Source organism: Meriones unguiculatus, chromosome 4, assembly GCF_030254825.1.
Source record: "Meriones unguiculatus strain TT.TT164.6M chromosome 4, Bangor_MerUng_6.1, whole genome shotgun sequence".
Classification (NCBI taxonomy): Eukaryota; Metazoa; Chordata; class Mammalia; order Rodentia; family Muridae; genus Meriones; species Meriones unguiculatus.
Genome location: NC_083352.1, coordinates 81,743,411 through 81,766,405, shown reverse-complemented (window position 1 = coordinate 81,766,405; position 22,995 = coordinate 81,743,411). Strand labels below are relative to the sequence as shown.

Genomic DNA, 22,995 nt, shown 5'->3' with positions numbered 1-22,995 from the left:
CATAACTGTAATTTTACTACTGTTATGAATCGTTATGTATCTGATGTGCTGGATATCTGATGGGGTCGTGATCCATAGGTTGAGAATCACTAGAGTCTTCTCACTGACAGAATGCCCAGGGTGCTGCAGAAAAATCACCTGTCACAGCAAGGACATGAGAAAGTCATAACTCAGAGAGTAAAAGAGAATCAGCGGGGCTGGAGAGATGGCTCTGCGGTTAAGAGCACTGCTGCTCTTCCAGAGGTCCTGACTTCAATTCCCAGCAACCACATGGTGGCTCACAACCATCTATAGTGAGATTTGGTGCTCTGATCTGTCATGCACGTGTGCATGCAGATAAAGCTCTCATATATATGAAAGAGAATCAGCTGCTGTCAGTAGCAGCTGAGTCAGTGAATGGGCCTGGGTGAATGCTTTGCGCAGCTACACAGTTATGGGTGATCTTTAGACAGAGGAAAGAGTAAAATGGCCCGGTAAAGAGCAAGGCTAAACAAACAAACAAACAAACAAAAACAACTGAGAAGCCCGGTACAACAGGAAAGCAGAGTAAAACAGATAAAACAACTTCCTGAGGGCTCAGCAGTCAAGCGGGGTGGCAGGCTCTGTCCTCTGACCCCAGAAGGCCGATGGCGCAGTTTGCACCCAGGACCAGTCAACAGGGTTTACCCAGCCTGCATCACAGAAATCAAAGTAGATTAGACACAAAGCAAACAAAACTCAAAGTGGAGCCTTGGGGATTTGTGGATTAATGAGGTTTTCAGCCAGCATCTCTGCCACTGGAGCATCAGGATGGACGTGAGAGGGTGGAATCGTAGGAGTGTGGTCACGTGCTGCTAACAGCGGGGCCACATGCTAGGGAAAGCGCAAGCTTGGAGGTGTCAGCTCACCTTCCATCACGTGGGGCACAAGGGCCAAACTCAGGTGAGCCAGCGTTTTTACGCCGAGTCATCCCCTGCCCGACCGTGTTGTCTTTAAAAACGATGCCTTTGGGCCGATGAGATGGCTCAGAGGGTAAAATGCTTTGCTGCATAAGCCTGGTGACCCGAGTTCCATCTCTAGGACCCACAAAAAGGTGGAAGAAAGAGATTCAGTCCCACAAAATTGTCTTGGGACCTTCACATGCTGTGGCCTGCCTGAGCCTGCACTCATTTCACACAGTCACGGTACATGAGAAAATGGAAGCATGCAGACAAAGCAGCAGTGCCTAGCTGTTGAGCCTGTGTTATTTTATTCAAACGACGGCATGTCTCCTGCTTGTCACAGTCGATGCTGCGGGGCAGAGGAGGCTGCTACAAACACACGTTCTATGGCATCGAGAGCCATCGCTGCATGGAAGCCACTCCGAGTTTGGCGTGTGCGAACAAGTGCGTCTTCTGCTGGCGGTAAGTGGAGGCACTCAGTGTGGTGACCAGATGCCGAGAGTTGCCTGGGGTATGTCGGACCTGTGCGGTGGGCCAGTCTCCGCTACATTCTCAGGAACCATGTCAGCCTACACAGCCCCTCATGACTGTGTTAACCGAATCAGCATTTAAAAATTGTAACTGGGGCTGGAGAATGGCTCAGTGGTTAAGAGCACTCGCTGCTCCCAACTCTCACACCTGGCAGTTCACAGTTGCCTGGAACTCCAGCTTGAGGGGGATCTGACACCCTCTTCTAGCCTCTGGGATCATGTGCACATACATTTACATAACCATGTACAGATAGACATAGGAAAAAAATCATAGCTGGAAGCAATGAGGCCCACATGTGTTACATTTTTAAGGAACACTGAAGGGAAGAGAAGTTCCCGAAGAATAAAAAGTGCCGTGGCTCAGTTGGTAGAGTGCTTGCTTCGCATGCATGAAGCCCTGAGTTCCATTCCCAGCACTGCATAAACCACAAATGGTGGTCTGCAGCCTAATTCCAGCACTGGGGATAAGGGGTCTGGAGGAGCAGAAGCTGAAGGCCATCCTCAACTGCACTGGGCATTCGAGGCCAGCCTGGGCTATACGGTAGTCTGCCTCAAAACAGAAGGCTGGAGTCCTGGAGGGAAGCCACACCCACTCTTCCTGAGAACCGCCAGAGTGCTTGGTGTAGCGAGGTGTATCGTCAGCTCACGTGCTGACCACTGGTCAGCGTTCGTTTGTGTCTGAGCTCAGTTAACATGACTCAGCAGGAAGGAGGAGCTGGAGAGGCGGCTCAGCAGTTAGGAGCATTTATTCCTTTTCCGACAGCCAGAGCTTGGTTTTCGACACCCACACGGGGTACCTGGACATAGGTGCACATACACCCACAGACACACCCATAAGTAAGAAAGAAGGTATTCATTTTAAAAAAGAATCAGGTTCATGTTTGGTCAACCTGTTCTTGAACTTGACTCTGAGCCGAGAGCAGAGCAGGGTGCTGGGGGCCTCTCCACTATTGCCGCCACACGACTCAAAATAGGGCGAATCCTCTGAATAGTGGGGCTCTACTGGGACACCAGCTCTGCTTTATTTGGAGGGGCTGGCCACACTGGACTCTGTGATGTCAGAAAAGGTGGCCATAGCGCCCTGCATTGTGTTTATAGGCACCACACCAATCCGGTGGGCACTGAATGGCGGTGGAAGATGGACCAGCCGGAACTGATCCTGAAGGAAGCTGTGGAGAACCATCAGAACATGATTAAACAGTTCAAAGGTATTTGCCTTCTTGTTTCTTTATTTTATTTTATTTTATTTTTGTTACAGAACAGGGTTTTATTCACCTCAGTCTGGCCTTGACCTTGCTGTATAGTGGAGGATGACCTTGGACTTGTGATCCTCCTGCCTCTGTTTCCAGAGTGCTGGGGAAAGAAGCCCCAGAGTCTCATAAATGCTAGGCTGAGCCACATCCTGTCTGAAAAGGCCTGCTAATCCTGTCAGTACAGCCTTGGTCAAAATGGCAGAAGAATGGCTTCTTGGCAGTGGGAATTTTGTCTGAGAGATAAGGTGGTTTGCTTTAGTACGACTCAGTAGCCAGTGTTGTTTCAGACTTTGAGAGTCTGACCCTGAATAGTTTATTTCAGGCATATTAAGCACAGTGCAGTTTGGAAAAACATTTCCTGGTGGTAACTCAACCTCATATGCACAGCAAAGTTTAATAAGTGACTGTATGGAAACTCTTAGGACACGTGTCTTCTTCCATAACGATGGAGACTATAGATTAGCTAAGGAAACAGGCTCATGATAAACAAGCTCATGAAATGGGTCTGAGGGAGGATCTGCAGTGGTCTGGCCACAAGATAACTAACACAAAGGTCAGCCACATCTGTTCCCAGGCTTCTGGTCAGATAACAGGTCACACATCCCTCCCTTTGAAGAGACAACTGTGTTTGACATTCTTGGTTCTGCTGGTGCGTATGTGAGCGCAGGACCTACATGCCTCCCACACTCCTGTACATTTCCCTGTGTGGAAGCAAAGCCATGCCAGAAGTATCATCTGTTTGGGCCCTTTTAGCTTTTATATTTCCATTAGACGGAAGAATTAAAAATCCCAGCCAAAGCGCAGCACCTTGTGTGAGGTACACACAGTCTGTAAGGTTCCCCTGGACATGCCTTGCCATCCTTCCTAACTGCCTTTGCTGTTTTTTCTTGGTGAGCACAAGGTTGTTCTGTGAACTGACCTGATGCTTCAGTTTTCGGAGACTTCTTGGACACAGTCATGGGGCTAGAGAGATGGGCTCAGCAGTTTAGACTGTGTGCTACTAAAGTTCTGTTCCTATCACCTGCTCCAGCTCTGGGGACCTGGTGCCTTCTTCTGGCCTCTAATTACACTCGTGTGCACACACTCCAACTCCCCAGACACACACCATACTCAGAATTAAAAATGAAAATAAAGTAGATGCCTTTTCTCCTGCACTCAGGAGGTGGAGGCAGGTGTATCTCTGCATTTAGTGGCCAGGCTGGTCTACATAGGGAGTTCTAGGCCGCCTTACATAGGGAGTCTTTGCTTAAAAACACAAAATAGTAATTATATATATACCATATATATATATATATATATGACTTCAGAGAGGTGTCGTTGGCCGGGAAAGGGTTTCTGAATGAATGCCCCATGAGAAGCAGGGTGCTCTTAATAAAATGCCCTCCACGTAGCCCACAGTGATGCAGCAGAAGCCCTTCCTTTTCTGCTTTCCCAGTTCAGCTCTGCCGCCTGTTTATATTTGGCCTCGGTGGAGAGCTCTGGCTCCAGCCTTCGCTGTGAGTCACACCATCTGGGGCTGCTCAGACACCGGCTGCTGCGCCTGCCCAGAGAGGAAGTCTGTTGAGCTGGGGTCTGGGAATGTGCAATTCTTTCTTCTCCTTTCCTTTCTTTATGTTTTTGAAATAAGGGTCTTGCTGTGTAGCTCAGGATGGCCTCGAACTGCTCTTCCTGCTTCAGGCCCCCGAGTGCTGGGATGACAGGCATGGGCCACCACGGCCAGCAGATGTGTGCTTCTCCCAGGATTCCAGGAATCTGCTGTAGAGCTTGGGTGCACAATTGAGAGCCTGCTGTGGACACACGGGGTGGCTGGGTGGCTTTGCGACATGATGGTTTTATATGTGACCATGCTGTATGCATTGGTAAGTTGTCCTGTGTCGCTCAAGCCCACCAAAAGCCTGGCTCCAGAGGCAGGGCCGCAGGTCTCCCCCTTCCAATGTCTCAGACCCGAGAACACCTGATCCCCGCGCAGTTCCGTGATGGGGAGGGATGGGAACAGCAACACAGCCTAAGAGTGAAACTCTGTGTGTCCTTGAGGACAGCTGAAAAATGACCCATTTCCAACAGTGTGCACCCCACGCTGCAGCAGGAGAGAGAAGCTGAAAGCTCAGTCTGGAATCCAGCTGAGCGCTGTAAAACAAAGTCCAGCCGTTAGCATAGATCTCTGAACGGTGAATGACAGTTGTCAGTCATGAGTTGAGATTTGTTAGATCTGTGTTGTCTTAACCCTTCAGCACCAAAGACTTATGTAGCAATAAAAAATATGACTATCTCTGTAGGCTCGGTGTGGTGGCACCTGGAGGTCAAGGCAGGCAGATCTCTGTGAGTTTGAGGCCAGCCTGGTGTATGTAGTGAGTTTCAGACCAGCCAAGGCTATGTAGTGAGATTCTGTCTCAAAACAAAACTCAGATCTTTAGAAGTCCTAGTCATTGTTTTTCTGAAAATCAGGAGCTTTGTGTGTCTTTTGTGTATTTTCAGGTGACTCGTGTATTCAACATATCTAAAAAAATATTTATTTTCTGTTTCTGTGTATGGGTGGTTTTACCTGCATGCGTATGCTTACCATGTGTATGCAGTACCTGCGGAGGACACAGGAGGGCGCCAGGCGACCTGGAATTGGACTCCCACAGTCATTAGCTGCAGTTGGTGCTGGAAACCAAACCTAGATTCTGTAAGAGCAACAAGTGCTCCTAACCACTGAGCCACATCTCCAGCCCTGCCATGATTTTTTTAAAGTCTGTGTTTGTGTGTCTGTTTGTATGTGTCTACATGAGTTTGTGTGTGTGCCCACAAAGGCTAGAAGAGGGTGTCAGCTACCTCAGAGTTCAAGTTACAGGTATTTGTATTTGTGAATCACTGGATATAGGTGCTTGGATCTGAACCTGGTCCTCATGGTTGAGCAGCAAGTGCTCTTAATCATTGAGCCATCTCTGTAGCCTCTGTTGGATTTGCTTTTCTGAGACAAGGGTCTTATGTAGCTCAGGCTGGCCTTGAAGTCAGTATATAGCCAAGGATGACCTTGAACTCCTGAACTTTCTGACTGCCTCTCAAGTGCCGGGGATGGAGCCCAGGGCCTTGTGTGTGCTGGGCAAGCACTGCCTGCTGGGCTTCAGTGTCTGCTCCTCATCTTTAGAGTGTACCAAGTTTCCTCTGTTTTAGTGTCTGAGGAGCCAGCTGCTCCTGTAATTGATGAGAGGGTGTCCGAGGATGTGTGTTCCCTCGCTGTCTGTCCTGTAATGTTCCTAACAGCGACTTCTGTGCGAAGGAGGTGGTGTGGAGAAGCAGCCCCAGTCGTGCTGTCACAGGGCAGTCTCCACTCTGAGATGCCCTCAGTCCAAGGTCTGAGTGTTGATAGTCGTTTTCCTGATGGGAGTGCTTTTACACTTGAGATGGAGATAAGTTGGGACTAAGTGATGGAGGAGGCCGTTCGGCAGAAAAGCACGTGGGGTGAGGTTTGTGGTTCACCCCTTTGTTCTCCAGATTCTGGCTGGAGGCTGTGTTCTCTGTAGAATCGTGTGTCTGGACATAAATTTGTAGGTTGGTTGGGCTGTTAGCTGGCTAGGTGGTGCCTTCTTCCTCCCTCAGCGCCCTGTGTGCCTCCTCCCCGAAGCTTCACACTGGTTCTCCGAGGTTAGGAGCACTGGCTGCACGTGAAAAGGACCTGGGTCAGGACCCAGCGCCCACAGGGCGACTCACAACCATCTGTGCTCCAGCTCCAGGGGATTGGCTTGTCCTCCTACGATTCTCAGGACACCACCTGGAATTTGCTGTGTAGACCAGGCTGCCTTCAAACTGAGAGATCGGCCACCCCTGCCTCCCGAGCTCTGGGGTTGAAGGCATGCGCCACCACTCTCCAGTACTAGAGAGTTTTTCCATAGCAGAATTAATTGATGTTTGTAAATTGAGGGTCATGAAAGTGTGTGTGTGTGTGTGTGTGTGTGTGTGTGTGTGTGACATACAAGTGGAAACCTGAGGACAACCTTGTGGAGGCCGACTGTTCTCCTTCTACCCTTACATGGGTCATGGGGTTTAAATTCAGGTTGCCAGGCTCCCTACTTGTTGTGAGACACGGTCTCACTATGGACCTCTGGCTGGCTGGAACACACTGTGTAGACCAGTCTGGTCTTGAACTCAGAGATCAGCCTTCATGCATTCTTTGAGTGTTAAGACTGAAGTTTTCACCAGCTTACTTCATTTATTTATTTGATAAAGGTTGCCCTTGAACTCGGCCCTCCTGTTTCAGCTTCCCAATGAATGCTGGGAACCCAGACACGCCATGCTGTGTCCAGTTTCACAGCTTGCTCTTACACTCTAAAGATAAAACTCTAGGTCTTGTTTTGAGCCCAGGGAGGGGGCCAGGGTCAGGGCTCCGGCCTCCCTGGTTCTGAATTGTCCTCGGAGACTGGCCTGGGGGAAGCTTATTTCACTGCACAGGCTTTGCAGGTGCTGGCTGCTTCTCTCCTTGCCCCAAAGTGCCCATGGCTTCAGAGACCGCAGTGAAAGGAAATGTGTGTTTCTCTCCTCCTTGTTAGAACATGAGAAGCACGTTGCTAAGGTCAATGATATTTTAAGTTGATTGGGAGACATCTGAATAGATTTATTGGCCAGGCGTGTGTCTGTACTGCCATCATTCAGCAGGAGGCTGAGGCAGAGGATGGTGAATTTGATACCCTGTCTCATAAAACTGAAAAAAAAGATGTGGGTGGGCGGGCGGGGGGAGGGGGCGACAGAGAAGGAACGAGAGGGAGCATCTATCAGTGTCATTTAGGCATAGGCTGATTAATTTGTCATTTGTATGTTGTAACCAGAAATGCTTAGAAGTAGTTCTGGTCGTTCCTCCTCCTCTTTTTCCCCCATTCCCTTCCCTCCACACTCCTTCTCCCCATCCTTCCCCCTCCTCCTCCTTGGTAAATTGCAAAGTACATGCATGTTTATCCTTGAAGCCCTTTTCTCCTTATCTGCTACCCTGGACACATCCACCCTGCCTCTTCTTTAGAGCTGCACTCGACATTAATGACTGTCCGCCTGTGGGTGTGGCTCAGGTGACTGCCCACGTGTGGGTGTGGCTTGCCTGACATGTATGTGGATGAACCTCCAGCTCTATCTCTAGACCACGGAAACCAGGCGTGGTGGTGCGTTTATAATCCCAGCGCTTGGGAGGAAGGCAGTAGGCTCAGAAGTTCAAGGTCATCCTTGGCTACATATTAATAAGTTCAGGCCAGCCTGGGCTACATGTGGCCCTATCTCAAACAAAACAAAACACCAAAAAGAGCTAAACCAACCAACCAGCAACAACAAAAAGAATGTCCTTTAATCTGGCCTGAGGTCCTTGTTTTCTAGAGCGCCTCCCACCCTGCCAGGAAGGCACCTGTTCTTAACCATGGGGCTAGCTCAGCTGCCTCCTGGCTCTGCTTTTGAGGACAGGAGGGGTCGGGGGTCTTGTCGCTGGCCACTGCCTCAGGGTTTCTGACATTAGCCAGCCTAGAGCTGGTTTTGAAGAGATTCTCTGATTTTCTTTTTTTTTTCCAAATGTGCTCTCTGTTTGGTGGGCAGTCAATGTCTCTTCAGCTCTTTCAACCCAGTCATTAGGTAGCTTTCTTCTCAACATTTTCTTTGTACACGCGCACAGTTAGCCGTGTACTGATCAAAAGTGGGTCAGAGTGGCAATGCAGCTCAGCGTCTTCTCACACTGTGCCCTGTCCTCTGTCCAGCACCACACACAGTCTCAGATGATCAGCCGGGAGCCCCAAGGAGGCGACTGCATTGTTAAGAATGCGTGTGTCATTTGTTGCTAGCATTCCATTCCTCCTTAGAACAGACACACAGAAGGCTTGCCGAAGGCTGCATGGGACAGTGGCGTGGAGGTGAGGACGCCTCTGGCTTGTTCTCTTTTTCTTTCCTTTATGTGTATGCATGTCTTGCCTGCATGTATATGTACATACCAGGTGCATGTGTGGTGCCCACTAAGGCCGGAAAAAGAGCACCAGATCACCTGGAACTGGAGTCCCAGAGGATTTTGAACTGCCCTATGGATGCTCAGACCAAACCCAGGTTCTCCGCAGGAGCAGCAAGTGTTCTTAACCTCTGTGCCATCTCTCTGTAAATCTGAAACTCATTGATGAAAGAGGTTGGGGGTGGTGACAAAACCAAAGCCCGATGCTGCAGGAACTGAGGAGATAGTTCAAAGCTTGTCGTGCAGGCTTGAGGCCCTGAGTTTAATTCCGAGAATGAGAACTCTGGCATGGTGGCATGTGCATGTAATCCCCGTGCTGAGGGACAGAGGCAGATGGAGCCCCCAGGCTCCCTGCCAGCCGGCTTGGCTTCCTTGGTGATCTACAGGCCGGTGAGAGACACTGTTTCACAAGATGGATGGTGCCTGAGGAATAAGGAGGCTGTCCTCTGGGCTCTACACTGAGCATGCGCGTGCATCAATGCAAACACACGCACACACCTGACCTTGTGAAGTCTCCATCAAACATTTGTCATGGCTGTCACTCTCAGCAAGGTTTTTAGCCAGGACCTGTGTCACATTGTGAGAGTAAGGAAGAGAATGTTTCATATCTGATTAGGCGAGACGTCAGATACGGGAGTTCTTGTGCCAGGTCTGGCGAGGCTCACCTACACACAGTCCTGGTACTCAGGAGGCTGAGGCCGGAGCAGTAGGTTCCAGCACATTCCGGACTACATAGTTTGAAGCCAGCTTGGATTCACAGTGAGACCCTGCCTCAAGCAACTAGAGAGAGAGGAGAATACTGTATGTGCAGCAGTGATCATTGCGTCGTTTGTGTGTCATTTGGTTTATTAAATGTTAGGCCAAGTCCCGAAGCCCTGCTTTCTTTGGCGTCTTTTTGAGATAAAGTTTGCTCCTTAGTTTGTCTAGTGACCATTCTTGTGGTGATTGAGGAGGAGGAAGCTGCCCAGGATGAGGGAAATGGCATAGATGTTGCTTAGCAACAGTGAAATCAGGAAAACTCGAAAGGGTTAAAATTTTGTGAATTGGACTGTGTGTGTGTGTGCTTGCATTGTGTTCGTGCTTGTGTATGTGTGTCCATGTACTGTGTGTGCGCGTGCGATCGTGTGCATGCGTGCGACCGTGTGCATGCATGTCTGTGTCTCTCTGTCTTTGTATGCCAATTCCAGAAGCTGTCCTGTCTTCTAGAACCCACATTTGAGCCTTGCTTATACGCTTAGCTGTCTGACAAGACAGTTCAGCTTCTTGTCTGACTTTAAATACCGATGACCTTTTTCCCCCCTCCACATCACTCCTGTGGGTGTCTGTTGGTTGTTTTGTTGGCTTTGTTGCTTCTTTTGTCTCTGTTGGTCAGAGCTCTTTGCTCAGGCCACTGACTCCTTGGGACACCTTGCACATATCCAGTCAGCAGGAAGCTGGTGATTCCTTCTAGATAGACTCAGCCGGAGCTCCTATCACACTAGCCACGTTCCCAGTCCCTCAGCTGGCACCAGCTTGCTCCATGTCACCAGCAAGCCTTCATTTTTCTTTCTTTATTTCTATGTTTGTGTGTGTGTGTGTGTGTGTGTGTGCGAGGGAGGATGTATTGCAATAAAGTCTCAGGTAGCCCAAGCTAGCCTCCATTCAGCGTGTAGCTGAGGATACCCTTAAACCTGCGTTCCTTCTGTCTCCTCCTCTCAAAAGCTAATGTTACAGGTGTGCGCTCATTGCCTGCCAGGAACTTGGCCAACTGAGCCACGACTCCAGCCCCTGATTTAACTCTTGTTCTTGTTCTCGTTCTCTGCTCATCATGTTAACCGTTAGGGGAAGAATGGCTGGAGCCCTGTCCAAGGAGACCAAACTAGCTTCGGAGTAGAGTCAGAACTTGAGCCCAGTGCCTCTGCCCACCTGCGCCCCACCCTGGCCCCAAGGGGCCAACACACCTTTGCCTCGCATTTATTTAGAGTTGAGGCTGGCTTGGCAGTCCAGGGTAAACCCACCCCTCTCCCCTGCAGCCCACCGTGAATTCAGAGCTAACCAGGGCTGTCAGGCAGAGTGCTGGGTTGTCTTGGCAACACAGACTGAGTTTAAGGATCAAGTTTTATTTAAAACTTGGATTTGAGTTAAATCTTAGATTTCGATAATGAAAGAGAAAAAAAAAACTCAGAAACACTGATGGGAAATGCACATGCTGAGTGTCAGGCACACAAAGATGTCGCCTGTCATTTTTAGGTTTTTAACCTGCTTCGAGGTGGTTAGATGGGGGAGGGGATGGTATGTACTTGCATGTTTGCATTTCCAAGTACATTTTATGCTCTTTGTTATTGTTGGGGGGATGGTGCCATTACTCACCGATTGTGCGTGTGCATGAGTGTGTGTGTGTGTGTGTGAGAGAGAAGCTGAGGTGGTGACTGTGTTTGTTGGAAGGAGGCTGAAAGGATTTGGGGAGCATGTGTGTGGTTGTGGGTGTGTGGTGTGGTAGTGTGTGGTCCCAGGATCAGGGTCTTGGAACAGATTCGACCTTTCGGCGTGCGGACGGGGGTGGGGATGGGGCTGAGGCAGCTTCAGCTGTGGTGGCACAGGTCAGTAGGATTTGCTGAAGGAGGTGGGGGCAGGAGGATCATGAGTTGGAGACTAGCCCAGGCTACACGTTTTGTTTCTTGTCCCCCTCTGCTGTTCTTCAGACTCACCTGCCTGTGCTCTTTTTCCTGCCCGCTGCCGTCTCCCACACTGCTCGCCCCGCCCAGCAGCACCTTCCCGCCACACCCCGTGCACGCCTACTCCCACAACTTGGATGAGCACTCAGGCCTTCCTCAGACCCCGCCCACCATGATTTTCCCTTGTTTGTTCTGAGACAGGGTCTCTCGGTGGCCTGGAACTTACCAAGTTGGCTGCCTGGCACTGAGTCCTAGGTACTCTCCTGTCTTGTCTCCCTCGTGCTACTTGAGGGGCCACCACCCATACCCTGTTGGTAGTTGATTTTTGAGACAGGGTCCCCTGTATAGCTCTGCTCTCCTGAAATGTGCTATGTTGACCAGGCTGGCCTTGAGCTCCCAGCGCTCCACCTGCCTCTGCCTCCTGAGTGCTGTGGTTAAAGGGCTAGGCCAATTCAACTTTTTTTTTCTTTAAACAAAACAAAACAATCAACAGCAACAACAATAAAAACCAGCAACCTAGGGTTCCTGGGCTCGTGCTTGCTTAGCAAGCATTTTGTTGACTGAGCCATTTCTCCATATCATCATAAGTAGCTGATTGTGATGTTCAGTAAACTAACATCAAGGTGTTATAGTCGCTAATTCTTAGTGAGTGGGTATCATAGGAGAAATTATTTTTTGAGACTGGGTCTTACTATGTAGACCAAGTTGGCTTTGAACTCAGAGATCTGCGTGCTGCCACCTCCTGTGTGTCATGGAAATCTTTACATATGTTTTTCAGTTTAATCCTAACAAAAATTGGTGTGTGTGGGGGGGAAGGTCAAAGCAGGATGCTGGTTGTCCTGCTCTATCATTGTCCCTCCCCCATTCCTCTGGGACAGGACAGGGTCTCTCGTAGTCCCCAGCAATCCTCCTGTGTCTACCCCATTTGGTGCTTAGGATTATAGAGGTCTGCATGGCCACGTCCAGCTTCATACCTGAGTGCTGAGATCTGAACTCAGGACCTTCGTGTTTGTGAGGCAAGAGCTTTTGCCCATTATGTCATCTCTGCAGTCCCCCACAGTCATGTTTTAAGGAAACAAAGTTTGGGGGCTCAAGAGATAGATGGCTTAGTGGTTAAGAGCACTTGCTACTCTGGCAGAGGACCTGGGATCAGTTCCCAGTGTCCACATGGCAGCTCACCATCCATTAACTCTGGCTCCAGGGGATCTAATGCCCTCTTCTGGTCTCCCTGAGCACTGCATGAGTGTGGCGCCTATAGGCAAAATACCCATACACATGAACTGAAAATAATTTAAAAAAAGAATTAAGTGTGAAGGTGGGTGCGATGGCCCACTCCTCCAATCCCAGTTCTGGGGAGGCTGAGGCAGGAGTGTCACTGAGCATTTCAAGGCCAGCCTGGGCTGAGCTCCTGTTTCAAAATAATAAAAAGGGTTTTTCCTTGAAAACCGAAGCATCATTAGTGGATGCGGTGCCAGTCTGTGCCTCACTCTGACTTCTTCACGGCTCTTTTAGGTGTGCCAGGGCTCAAGGCGGATCGATTTGAAGAGGGGATGGAGGTCAAGCACTGTGCACTGTCCCTCGTGGGTGAGCCAATAATGTACCCAGAGATCAACCAGCTCTTGAGGCTGCTCCACCAGCGAGGGATCTCCAGCTTCCTCGTCACCAACGCTCAGTTCCCCGAGGAAATCAGGTGAGTGATCTACTTCCTGGTAGGCAGGGAACACTGGAACACAGACCTGACTCCTGGTCGTCCAGAACTCACTGCTTAGCTGAGCCTGGCTGCCATGTGGGTCCTGGGGCTAGAGCTTAGGTCGTCAAGTGCCTTTATCTGTTGAGCCACCTGACTGGCCCTGTATGATCATACTTTACTCACAAATTTTTTTTTAAATAATTTATTTAATTTTATTATATGTGTATTAGTGTGAAGGTGTCAGATCCCATGGAAACAGCAGTACAGACAGTTGTGAGCTGCCATGTGGGTGCTGGGAATTGAATCCAGGTCCTTTGGAAGAGCATATACAGTGCTCTTAACCACTGAGTCATCTCTCTAACCCCTTTATTCACAAATTTAAAATGAGAATGTGTTTTCACAGCCTTCAGACATTTTGACATTGAGGGCTGGAATTAAGGATGTATTCCCAAATATTGTCCTTTTTCAGCATTCTACGTAGTGATAAGGAATTCTCAGGCAGGAATTCTGATATAGCATTTTAAAAAATGTATTTATTTTTATTTTATGTGTATGCATGCCTGCTTGTTTGTATGTGCACCATGTGTGTTCAGGCATCCTCAGAGGCCAGAAGGCGGTATTGGATCCCTTAAAGCTGTCTTTATGGCCAGTTGTAAACCGTTTGGTATGGGTGCTGGGAACTAAATCCAGGTCCTCTGCAAGAGCAGCAAGTACCCTCAATTGCTGAGCCATCTCTGTATAGCCTTCTTTATTGACAATTGCCATGTTGTGTCAAGGGGACAGGCTGGGAGCCTTGTGACCTGTCTTGTTACAGAGGCCAGGGCTAGGCAGAAGTATGACCCCCGCTCCTAGGAGCTTTCTTCAGAGTCTCTCTGCTGTTGCCTGTTCCTGTAGAGTGAGCTCTGTTATTTCTGGAGACCTTCCTTCTTATTTGTCCGCTTCTGGGGTGAGAGCTGAAGACTTCCTTCTATCTGTGTTTCAGATGCTTGGCATAGCGTCACTGGCCAGGACGTCTGATTTCTGAGTGCAGCGGATGTTTGTACAGTGTGTCCGGCCTTTGGGAATTGCTGTCCATTATCCTAGGTGGTTATACACACACAGGAGAAAGGTCAGGCCAGTTCCGCTGTAGTCGGGAAGGATCATCACCAAGCACTGGCCATGTGAGGCAATGAGAGATGCAGTAGCTGTCAGGCCATCTTCTTCGCCTTCTTTGGATTTTGAAGTAGGGTCTCACCTTGAAGCCCAGGGCTCTCAAGTGCTAGGATTATAGAGATTTAAAAATTTAAATTGTGTGTTTGTGTTTATTTGCATGTGTGTGCCATATTATGCATATGGAGATCAGAGGACAACTTTTGAGAGTCAGTTCTCTTCTCCCGTGTGGGTCTCGGGGACCAAACCCAGGTCTTCAGGCTTGGTAGGTAGCAAGTAGGTCATCTTAGAGGCCCCCTTGTGTCGCTTAAGACTCCCAGTAGAAGTTGGATGTGATGGTAAATATCTGTAATCCCAGCACTCAGAAGACTGAGGCAGGAGGATGGTGAGTTGGGGGCAGTTTTCACCTAGCAAGCTCTAGATCAGCCTGGGCAACATGGTGAGAATCTGACTGAGAAAAATGAAAAGAAAAGAGGAAGCAACACACACACACACACACACACACACACACACACACACACTCACCCTCTTCAGCCAGTCATCCTTTCCTCAGGGGAAGTGGACCTCAGCTGTGCGTGCTGGCTGCTGTCTCCTGTTCTTTGAAGTTTCCTCCATCCTCCAGTGACCTGAGGGTGCAGGTGTCCCACTGACCCTGACAGCACAGTTCCAGGGTCCGCCTGCATCAGTCTCCATAGCCGCGCTCATGAGGACAGCCTGCATGAGGACAGCCTGCATGAGGACAGCCTGCATGAGGACAGCCTGTCTGACTGTGCTGTGCCACGGCTGCAGGTCTCAGAGTTGCATCTCCGCTGTTTTCCATTAAAATCTAGTGTTCCAAGATGGACCCATTTCAGTGTTTTCAGTGTATTAGGCCCCATGTGCAGGCATTTAAACAATACTGAGATCTCCCGTTGGGCCCCGTTGTGAAGTCATCATGGCCTGGACTGCGCAGTCGTGGGGTGCTCTCCTAACGGCACGTGCCCTTGGCTTCCACAACAAGACAGGTGCTTTAGGCACGTGGGCAAAGTGGACGCTTGTAGACCATCTCTTACAGATCACAAATTTTATATCGTGAAGTTCCTAGTGTAGGCATTATTCTGTATTTTCTTCTTTTTTCATTACCAAGGAACCTCACCCCAGTCACTCAGCTGTACGTGAGTGTGGACGCTAGCACCAAAGACAGCCTGAAGAAGATTGACCGGCCGCTCTTCAAGGATTTCTGGCAGCGGTTCCTAGATAGTTTGGAAGCCTTAGCTGCAAAGGTAAGAATTGTGACATCATCCTAAAAATAGGTAAATAAGGAGAAAACATGAACTATGTTTGCTCCATTTTTCTGTAAAATATAGAAAGATTAAAATGTTTACTTTTTTAACAGATTTTTCTTTAATGATTTTTTTTAAAGATCTTTGTTTCTAAGTGTTTGCCTGCATGTGTCCTGTGTGTATGCCTAATACCCCGGGGGCTCAGAAGAGGGCATTAGATCCCTCGGCCCTGTGGGAATAGGAACTGGGCCGGGTCCTCTGCAGGAGCAGCTAGTGATCCAAACTGCTGAGCTGTGTCTTCAGAGGCCAGAGGAGAGCATCAGATGTCCTAGAGCTGGGGTCCCAGGCAGCTGTGAGCCTCCCGGGTGGGCTGGAGGGCATATGTGCGCCTTGTGCAAGAGCAGCAAGTGCCCTTAACTGCTGAGCTCTCTTCTGTCCCACATCTTCAGGGATTTTTGTTTGTTTGTTTTTGTTTGTTTGTCTTTGTTTTTTTTTTTTTTTGAGACAAGTTTATCTGTATAGCCCTGGCTGTCCTAGAACTTGCTTCAAAGACCAGACTGACCTTGAACTCAGAGATTTGCCTGCCTCTGCCTCCTGAGTGCTGGGAGCAAAGGCGTGCGCCACCATCCCCTGACCACATCTTTAGTTTTTAAAATTTACTTATGGTTATTGAGTGGGGTGGGGTGGGCTGGAGAGTGATATGTGTGTATGGGCACATGCCATGGTGTGAACTCAGCGTTTGGGAGTTGGTCTTCTCCTTCCACTTCACTGAGGAAGGATTTCTGCTATTGAGTAGTCCAGGCTAGCTCACCTTCAAGCTTCCGCTGTTTCTCCTGTCTCCACCCCTCTTGTTGTTGTAGGATGCCAGGATTGGAGATAGGCACCACTGCATTCAGCATTTTCATGTGGCTTCTGGGACTGAGCTCAACATGGCATTTGAGTCGAGTCTACCCGTGGCGCCGTCTTGCTGGCTTTCTGCCTTATTTACTTTTTCACTTAGAACATCTTCAGAACATATTCCTTGAGGAGCAAGGAACATTTCTCATCTGCTTGTGCCTTACCCTGCCTCTCCTGAGTGTGCTGACTCTGTGTTCTTTCTGGTGTCATCTGTGTGTTACTCATTTAAAAAGAGGAATATCTCTACGAGGTTCATAGTGCAGTGTGCTGGGTAGCGGCATACAGCTTGCCTGTCTGGAATTCAACAGATATGTGCTTACGTATGCAGTTAATTTCCAGAAATTTCTCAAGCATGTGAGCTCATAAGTAACTCAGTGTCAGAGAATTAGCTCATAAGTAACTCAGTGTCAGTGTGAGCTTAAAAGTAACTCAGTGTCAGAGTGTGAGCTTAAAAGTAACTGAGTGTCAGAGTGTGAGCTCATGAGTAACTCAGTGTCAGAGTGGGTAATCCATAAGTAATTAGAAGTCAGAGCATCTGAATGTACTGTCTTGGGGCTGGGGAGTTGGCTCAGTGGAGCCTAACTGCTCTTACAGAGAATGTGAGTTCAGTTCCAGCATCCATGTCAGGAGGCTCACAGCCACCTGTAACTCTAGTTCCAGGAGGAACCTGCATTCATATGCACACACAAATACACACACATAGACATACAAACATACATATAAAGAAATAATAACAAATCTTTAAAAATGTTTTAAGGGCCCTTGTGTACCTCTTTCCTTTTCTCATTGTGATGCTGGGAACTGAAGCTGGGGCCACATACATGCTAGGCAAGTCCTTTGTCAGTTTTATGTCCCAGGTGTCTATCTCTGTGAATTGAAGGCCAGCCAGGGAAACATAGTGAGACCCTGTCCCCCGAAAGAAACAAAACAGAAAACAAAATTCCCAAACCCAAAAGCAAATGTCAGCTTGGTGTGTTTATGTGTGTACACGGGTGTGCAGGTCAGAGGTCAGCCTTTGGTGTCATCCCTCAGGAGCCATCCACCTTGTTCCCAGCCAGTCTCTCACTGACCTGAGACTGAGTAGTGAGGGTGTCTGGCCAGCGAGTCTTGCCCCGCCTCTGTAGCACTAGGGTTGCACATGTGTCACAGCCAGCTTGTGTGTGTGTCTGGGTTGCAAACTTGGGTCTTCTTTCTTACACAAGCATTTTATAGACTTCAGTCATCTTTCCAACCCTGTGCCTAGTACTTAAACAAACCACTGTTTGCACATGGCTTGCGAGTCCACACTTAAATAGCAGCTGGCCGTGGTGGCCTGTAGTGCCAGCACTTGGGGAGGCAAAAGCAGGTCACCTGAATTTGAGGTCACCTTGGTCTATAAATTGAGTCCAGGACAGCCAAGGCTACACAGAGAAACCCTGTCTTGACCTTCCCATCTCTGACTATGAAAGTGTTAGAGGCTAAATATTGAAATTGGGGGCTGATAAAGAGAACTATAAAGGAGTAAAGAAAAGTGATATAATCTTTCTTTTTTTGTTTGTTTTCTTTTCTTCTTTTTTTTTTTGTTGTTTGTTTGTTTTCAAGAGAGGGTTTCTCTGTGTAGCCGTGGCTATCCGGAACTTGCTCTGTAGATCAGGCTGGCCTTAAACTCAGACATCCACCTGCCTCTGCCTCCTGATTGGCGGGATTAAAGGCATGCACCACTGCCCAGCTGTAATCTTTCTTTTTAAAGATTTATTTGTGCATGTGTGTGGCTATGTGTGTGTGTGTCTGCGTGGTCTGTATGCCACATATGCGGGGTTGGCCGCAGAGATCAGAGGAGGACATCAGATCCCCTGGAGCTGGAGTTACAGGCAGTTGTGAGGTGCCTGGCATGGGTGCTGGAAACAGAACTCAGGTCCTCTGCAAGTGCTTCTAACCACTGAGCCATGTTTCCAGCCCCATGATGGCTAGTCCTGAGTGTCAGCTTGGTTGGATCGAGAGACTCCCAGGAGAAGAAGGTAGAGTTAAAATGCAGTGCTGTGCTGGCTGGGCTAGTGAGGACAGATCGAGGGACAGTGGGTCCTGAGGCCTCTGAGCTAGCAGAAGCATTCAGCTCTTGCTGACGGCATTGTGGTGGTGAGAAGTAGCAGGCGGGGCCTTTTGGGGGACTAGATCACAGGGTATGTGTTCTTGGGACTGTGTCTAGCCTTTTCTGTTTATGCATCCTCCTCTTGGCCCCACCCCTTCCGGGCTTTCTGCTCCCTGTCAACTTTGAGGCCACCTTCTCCCATTCAAACCTCTGCCACTTGAGCTACTTATGGAGACTGTGTCTCCGAGAAAGCAGCCTCCCTACTGAAGTCCCCAACGGAAAATAGCCAGATTTTGTAATTTGTTACTTACCTTTGAAAATTTGCTGAAGTTTTATGATGGTTGTTTTATAACACTGGAAAATTGATTTCAGAAATTTCTACATCTTGATGAGCCAGATGACTATAAATAAATAGAACAGAGACTGACTTTCAGGGAACAATACTATGTTTTTTTGGTGTGTGTGTGGGGGTTGGTAAACAGTTATTTTTGTTTCCAGGCTAGTTGTATATTGAGGTCAGCCCCAAGAAGACTGGGGCTTGAAAAAGCAGTGGCAACTGTCTAAAAATGAGAAATAGTTTTCAAGATCTGTCTATCCACAAGGTAATAGAGTTTTATGTTATGCTCCTTCTTTGACTTTTGGTTCACATACCCTATAAAGAATATTAGCATCCAAATGCCTTCCAAATCCAGGCAGCTCCTTGCAGACTCTGCCTGGAGGTTGTTGGTGTTCCAGTGGAACGTGAGTTTAATATCCAAACTTGACTTTGCATACAGAGCTTTCAACACCATGCTTTAAATGGATGTTTGCAAGGGCAAGTTTATATTTACTTTCTGTGAACTATGAGTAGGAAATGAATGGTATCACAGGTACGGTTGATGGACTGCCAGAGTCAGTTGAGCCAGATTACTAGGCGTCACCAAGCTGGGGCCTTCCTGGTTGGTGCTGACACGAAGGCTGCCCTCCTCTGCCCAGCAGCTGCTGTTCACCATTGTTTTTGATGTTAGGCCTGGAAGCTCTGTTTTATACATACAGATCTATGCAATAGTTATCTCAGGCACAGGAATCCTATCTTTAAGAAATTCTTCAGAGGATTTTAGTCAATATATAACTTATTTTAATTTTTCCAATTGATTGATTGTCAGGTCTCATGTAGTTAAGGCTGGTCTTAACCTTCCCATACACTCATGCTCACATAAGCTTGGGTTTTGGAAGCATATATTGCTATAATCATAATATGTATATGTATATAAACCCTCTTTTTAACCAAATTGTTTTTCTTATAATAAAACAAAATCATATCACATTTGTTTTCTGTAAAAATGGATTGCCTTCTTCTAACATTTATAGATTTTTTCCCCCTTATGGTTTGTTTGTTTGTTTGTTTGTCTTGGTTCCCTTGATGATGGAGATTGAACTAAGGGCCTCACACATACTGAGCACACTCTGCCACTGAGCTACTCAACGGCCTCATTCCATGCCCTGTCAGAGCTGTGCAGCTCTGAATACCCGTCCATAAAGAAATGCTAATATCCCAACCGCACAAGCTGCCACCTCACCGACAGCTAAGTAGTGAGTGCTTATCTGGTGAGGACAATCCTAGTCACAGCATAACAGTAAACACAGCTCCTGCTCTCTGACAAGACAGAGAGGGAGAGAGAGTCATTTGTAGGTAGTTTACTACCCAGCAACTTGCCAGTAACTTCTTACTGGCAAGACCAAGAAAAGCAAAGCTCAAGTCCTTGCATTTCAGAAACTCAGCTTAATTATTTAAAAATCATTTGTGTATGTGTCTTTGTGTGAACGTATGCCACATGAGTGCAGGTGCCTGAGGAGACCAGAAGAGGGCATCAGGTTCCCTGGAGCTGTAGTTACAGGCCATTGAGAGCTGACCTATGTACGTGCTGGGAACCAAACTTTAGTTCTTGGGAAAAGAAGCAAGAGCTTCTTTTGTGAAGTAGTAAAAGTAAGCATACCCCATAGATAGCCAGATTCAAACCTAAGGGGAGTGTGACCTCGGCTGCACAGGGCAGATTCCACAAAAGCCAGGGTAAGTGAGTTGATGCCCGGGGGTCATGAGCAAATCTCCAGTTCCTTTTCTCCCCTGGCATTCAGTGTTCAGCAGCATTTAAAGATGTAGTGTTTTTAATCATGTGTCTACATTTCTGTCTGTATGTTGGTATGTGCAATGCCTTCAGGGGTGTCAGAGCCCCTAGAGCTGGAGTTACAGGGAGTTGTGAGCTGTCTGACATGAGTGCTGGGAGCTGAACTTGAGTCCTCTGAAAAAACAGTATATGCTTTTAACTGCTGCGCCATCTTTCCAGCCCCTGGGTGATTTAGATGTCTTCTAAATGGTATCATCTTGGCAAACCAGACTCAGTTCCTTAGAGTGTGAACTCTGCCTGAGGGAGCCTGGAAAATGTGTCCTTTTAGCTGGCTGGCTTACTTCATACAGCCGAGTAGCTCAAGTGGACTCCTTAGAAGAAGGAAGCATGCTCGGGCTGAAGGTGTTTTGCCATCTGCTGTTATGGGATTAACAAGCCACACCTGAGAGCAAGGATCGAAGAGCTTAAGCAGATCAGGAAGGAGGAGTGTCAATAGACAGCTGTGGCTGCTGGTAAACGCTTGCTGAGCAAGCTCAGAGGCCCAGGTTCAGATCCCAGCACCACATACAAGCTGGCACAGTGGCGTGTTCTTGGAATCCCAGCACTCTGGAAATACAGAGAGGTGGATCCCTGGGGCTCCCGGGCAGCCTAGCTTGCTGGAGGGCCGTAGGACACTGAGAGATGTGTCTCAACAAAACCCTCAATAGGTGCACAAGCCTCGCCCAACCCAAGGGAGACAGAACCTGAGAGACAAGCCTGAAGCTGTTCTCTTGCCTCCGCTTTCATGCACACAGATGAGTGCACACACTTACACTCGTGTACACACACAGTTGTGTGCACACCTGCCTGTCCCCCACACAATAATCAAAAGGAAAGAGAATCAGTTCACGTAAGGGGGAAAAGAAGCAGCCTAAATATTGGAAATACACGAGGTTGTTACTAAAACTATCTCAGTGGTTTGTTGGAGATGGGAGACAGAGGATAGTCCTTAAAAATGTTTAAAATACTAATTTTTATTTTATATGTAAAGTGTTTTACCTGTGTGCATCGTGTGGATGCAGTGCCCAAAGAGACCAGGAGATGGCAACAGATCATCTGGAGCAGGAGTTACAGACAGGTGTTAACTGCCGAGTGGGGGCTGGGACCCGAACCTGGGTCCTCTGCATTAGCAGCAAACTGCTGAGCTGTCTCCCCAGCCCCAGGCCTTTCCTTATTTCTGTCAGGTAGGAAAGTAAGACAGATAGACAGACGTGTACTTCTGTAAGATAGTTGGTTATTGTATATCTATGGAGGTATGTCACTTTCTGCCTCCCAGGACGGAGTACTTTTGATTATTATTACATATGTGTTTATTTATTGAGAGGTGGTCTTACCTGGTAGCCCTGGGTAGCTTGGAACTGGCTTAATTGAGTAGGCTGGCCTCACTCAATGGAGATCCCCCGCCTCTGCCTCCCAAGTGCTGGGATTAAAGATATGTGCTGCCATGCTTGTTTTTGCTTTTTTTTTTTTTTTTTTTTTTAAGGGCAGGGCCTCATAGCCCAGGCTGGCCTCGAACTTGCTTTGTAGCCATGACTTTCTGATCCTCCTGCCTCTACTTCTAGTTTCTGACCCGGTGTCTGTCAGTGATGGACTGTGACCTGGGAATTTAAGCTAAATGACTCCTTTCCTACCCTAAGTTGCTTTTGGTCCGAGTAGTCTTATCACAGCAAAGAAGGAAAACTAGACGGGACCAGAGCCCAGGAGCAGTGGCTGATGATTCAGCTTAGGGTAGGGGATGGCTGGAAAGGGAACCGGTGAGCACTTTGAGCTTGAGAGGAGAAAGAACGGCACACCGCTCCCCCGGGAGGACCAGTCTCTGTGGAGCTGAGGACAGGGAACCGTCGCTCTGCTCTCATTTTACTGTTCTCCTTCCAAGTGCGAAAGTTAACGGCCCAGGGTATGGTAAAGGTAGAGAAGGCGCTGAACGTGTATGGAGGCTCAGGAAAGCTTGCGTGTTTGCACAGCGTAACGGTCTCTAGTGCAGCCTGGGCATCAGGACGTGAATTACCGTGGGGTAAGGGGCCTGGACTGCCCCTTGGAAGGCCTTTTATGTTTTCACCAAAGCTGGCAGCTGATATATCGACCAGAAGGCTTTGGGAGTTGCCTCTCTCCTTTCACCGTGGGGGAGTTCTGGGGCTTGAACTCAAGGTCGTGAGGCTCGCTGCAAGCCCCTTTTACCCCTGAGGCTGGCTTGATGGCCTCACTGGCTTTTCTTTTTTTTTCTTTGCTGATGAGCTCTCTTTATAACCTTTAATTTCTTTGCAAGTGGGATCCTTCAAGGCTGCTCATTCTCCAGGCCTGTTTTAAACTTTGAGCCCAGCTGCCCTCATTTCAGAGATTAGAATCGAACTCTCTTGTGAGAATCATCATGTTTGATTTATTAAAAGCAGAGTTTAAGGGGAAAGGGAAATTAAAAAGAATGATCAGGGCCTAATTTCTTTGGCTGGTTGAAGCCAGAAGGAAGGAAGCACTTTCTCA

The 22,995-nt window shown here is 48.3% G+C and overlaps 1 protein-coding gene across 2 annotated transcripts in view; it reads left to right on the top strand.

Moving 5' to 3' along the window:
* LOC110560874 (S-adenosyl-L-methionine-dependent tRNA 4-demethylwyosine synthase TYW1) overlaps positions 1-22,995 on the top strand; it is an 80,895-nt gene that overhangs the window by 26,521 nt on the left and 31,379 nt on the right. For both annotated transcript variants that reach the window (XM_021657016.2, XM_060382255.1), the window contains exons 10-13: positions 1,264-1,382; positions 2,549-2,658; positions 12,820-12,997; positions 15,273-15,408. In XM_021657016.2, coding sequence (XP_021512691.1) covers positions 1,264-1,382; positions 2,549-2,658; positions 12,820-12,997; positions 15,273-15,408 — 543 coding nt within the window. The remainder of the gene's footprint in view (positions 1-1,263; positions 1,383-2,548; positions 2,659-12,819; positions 12,998-15,272; positions 15,409-22,995) is intronic.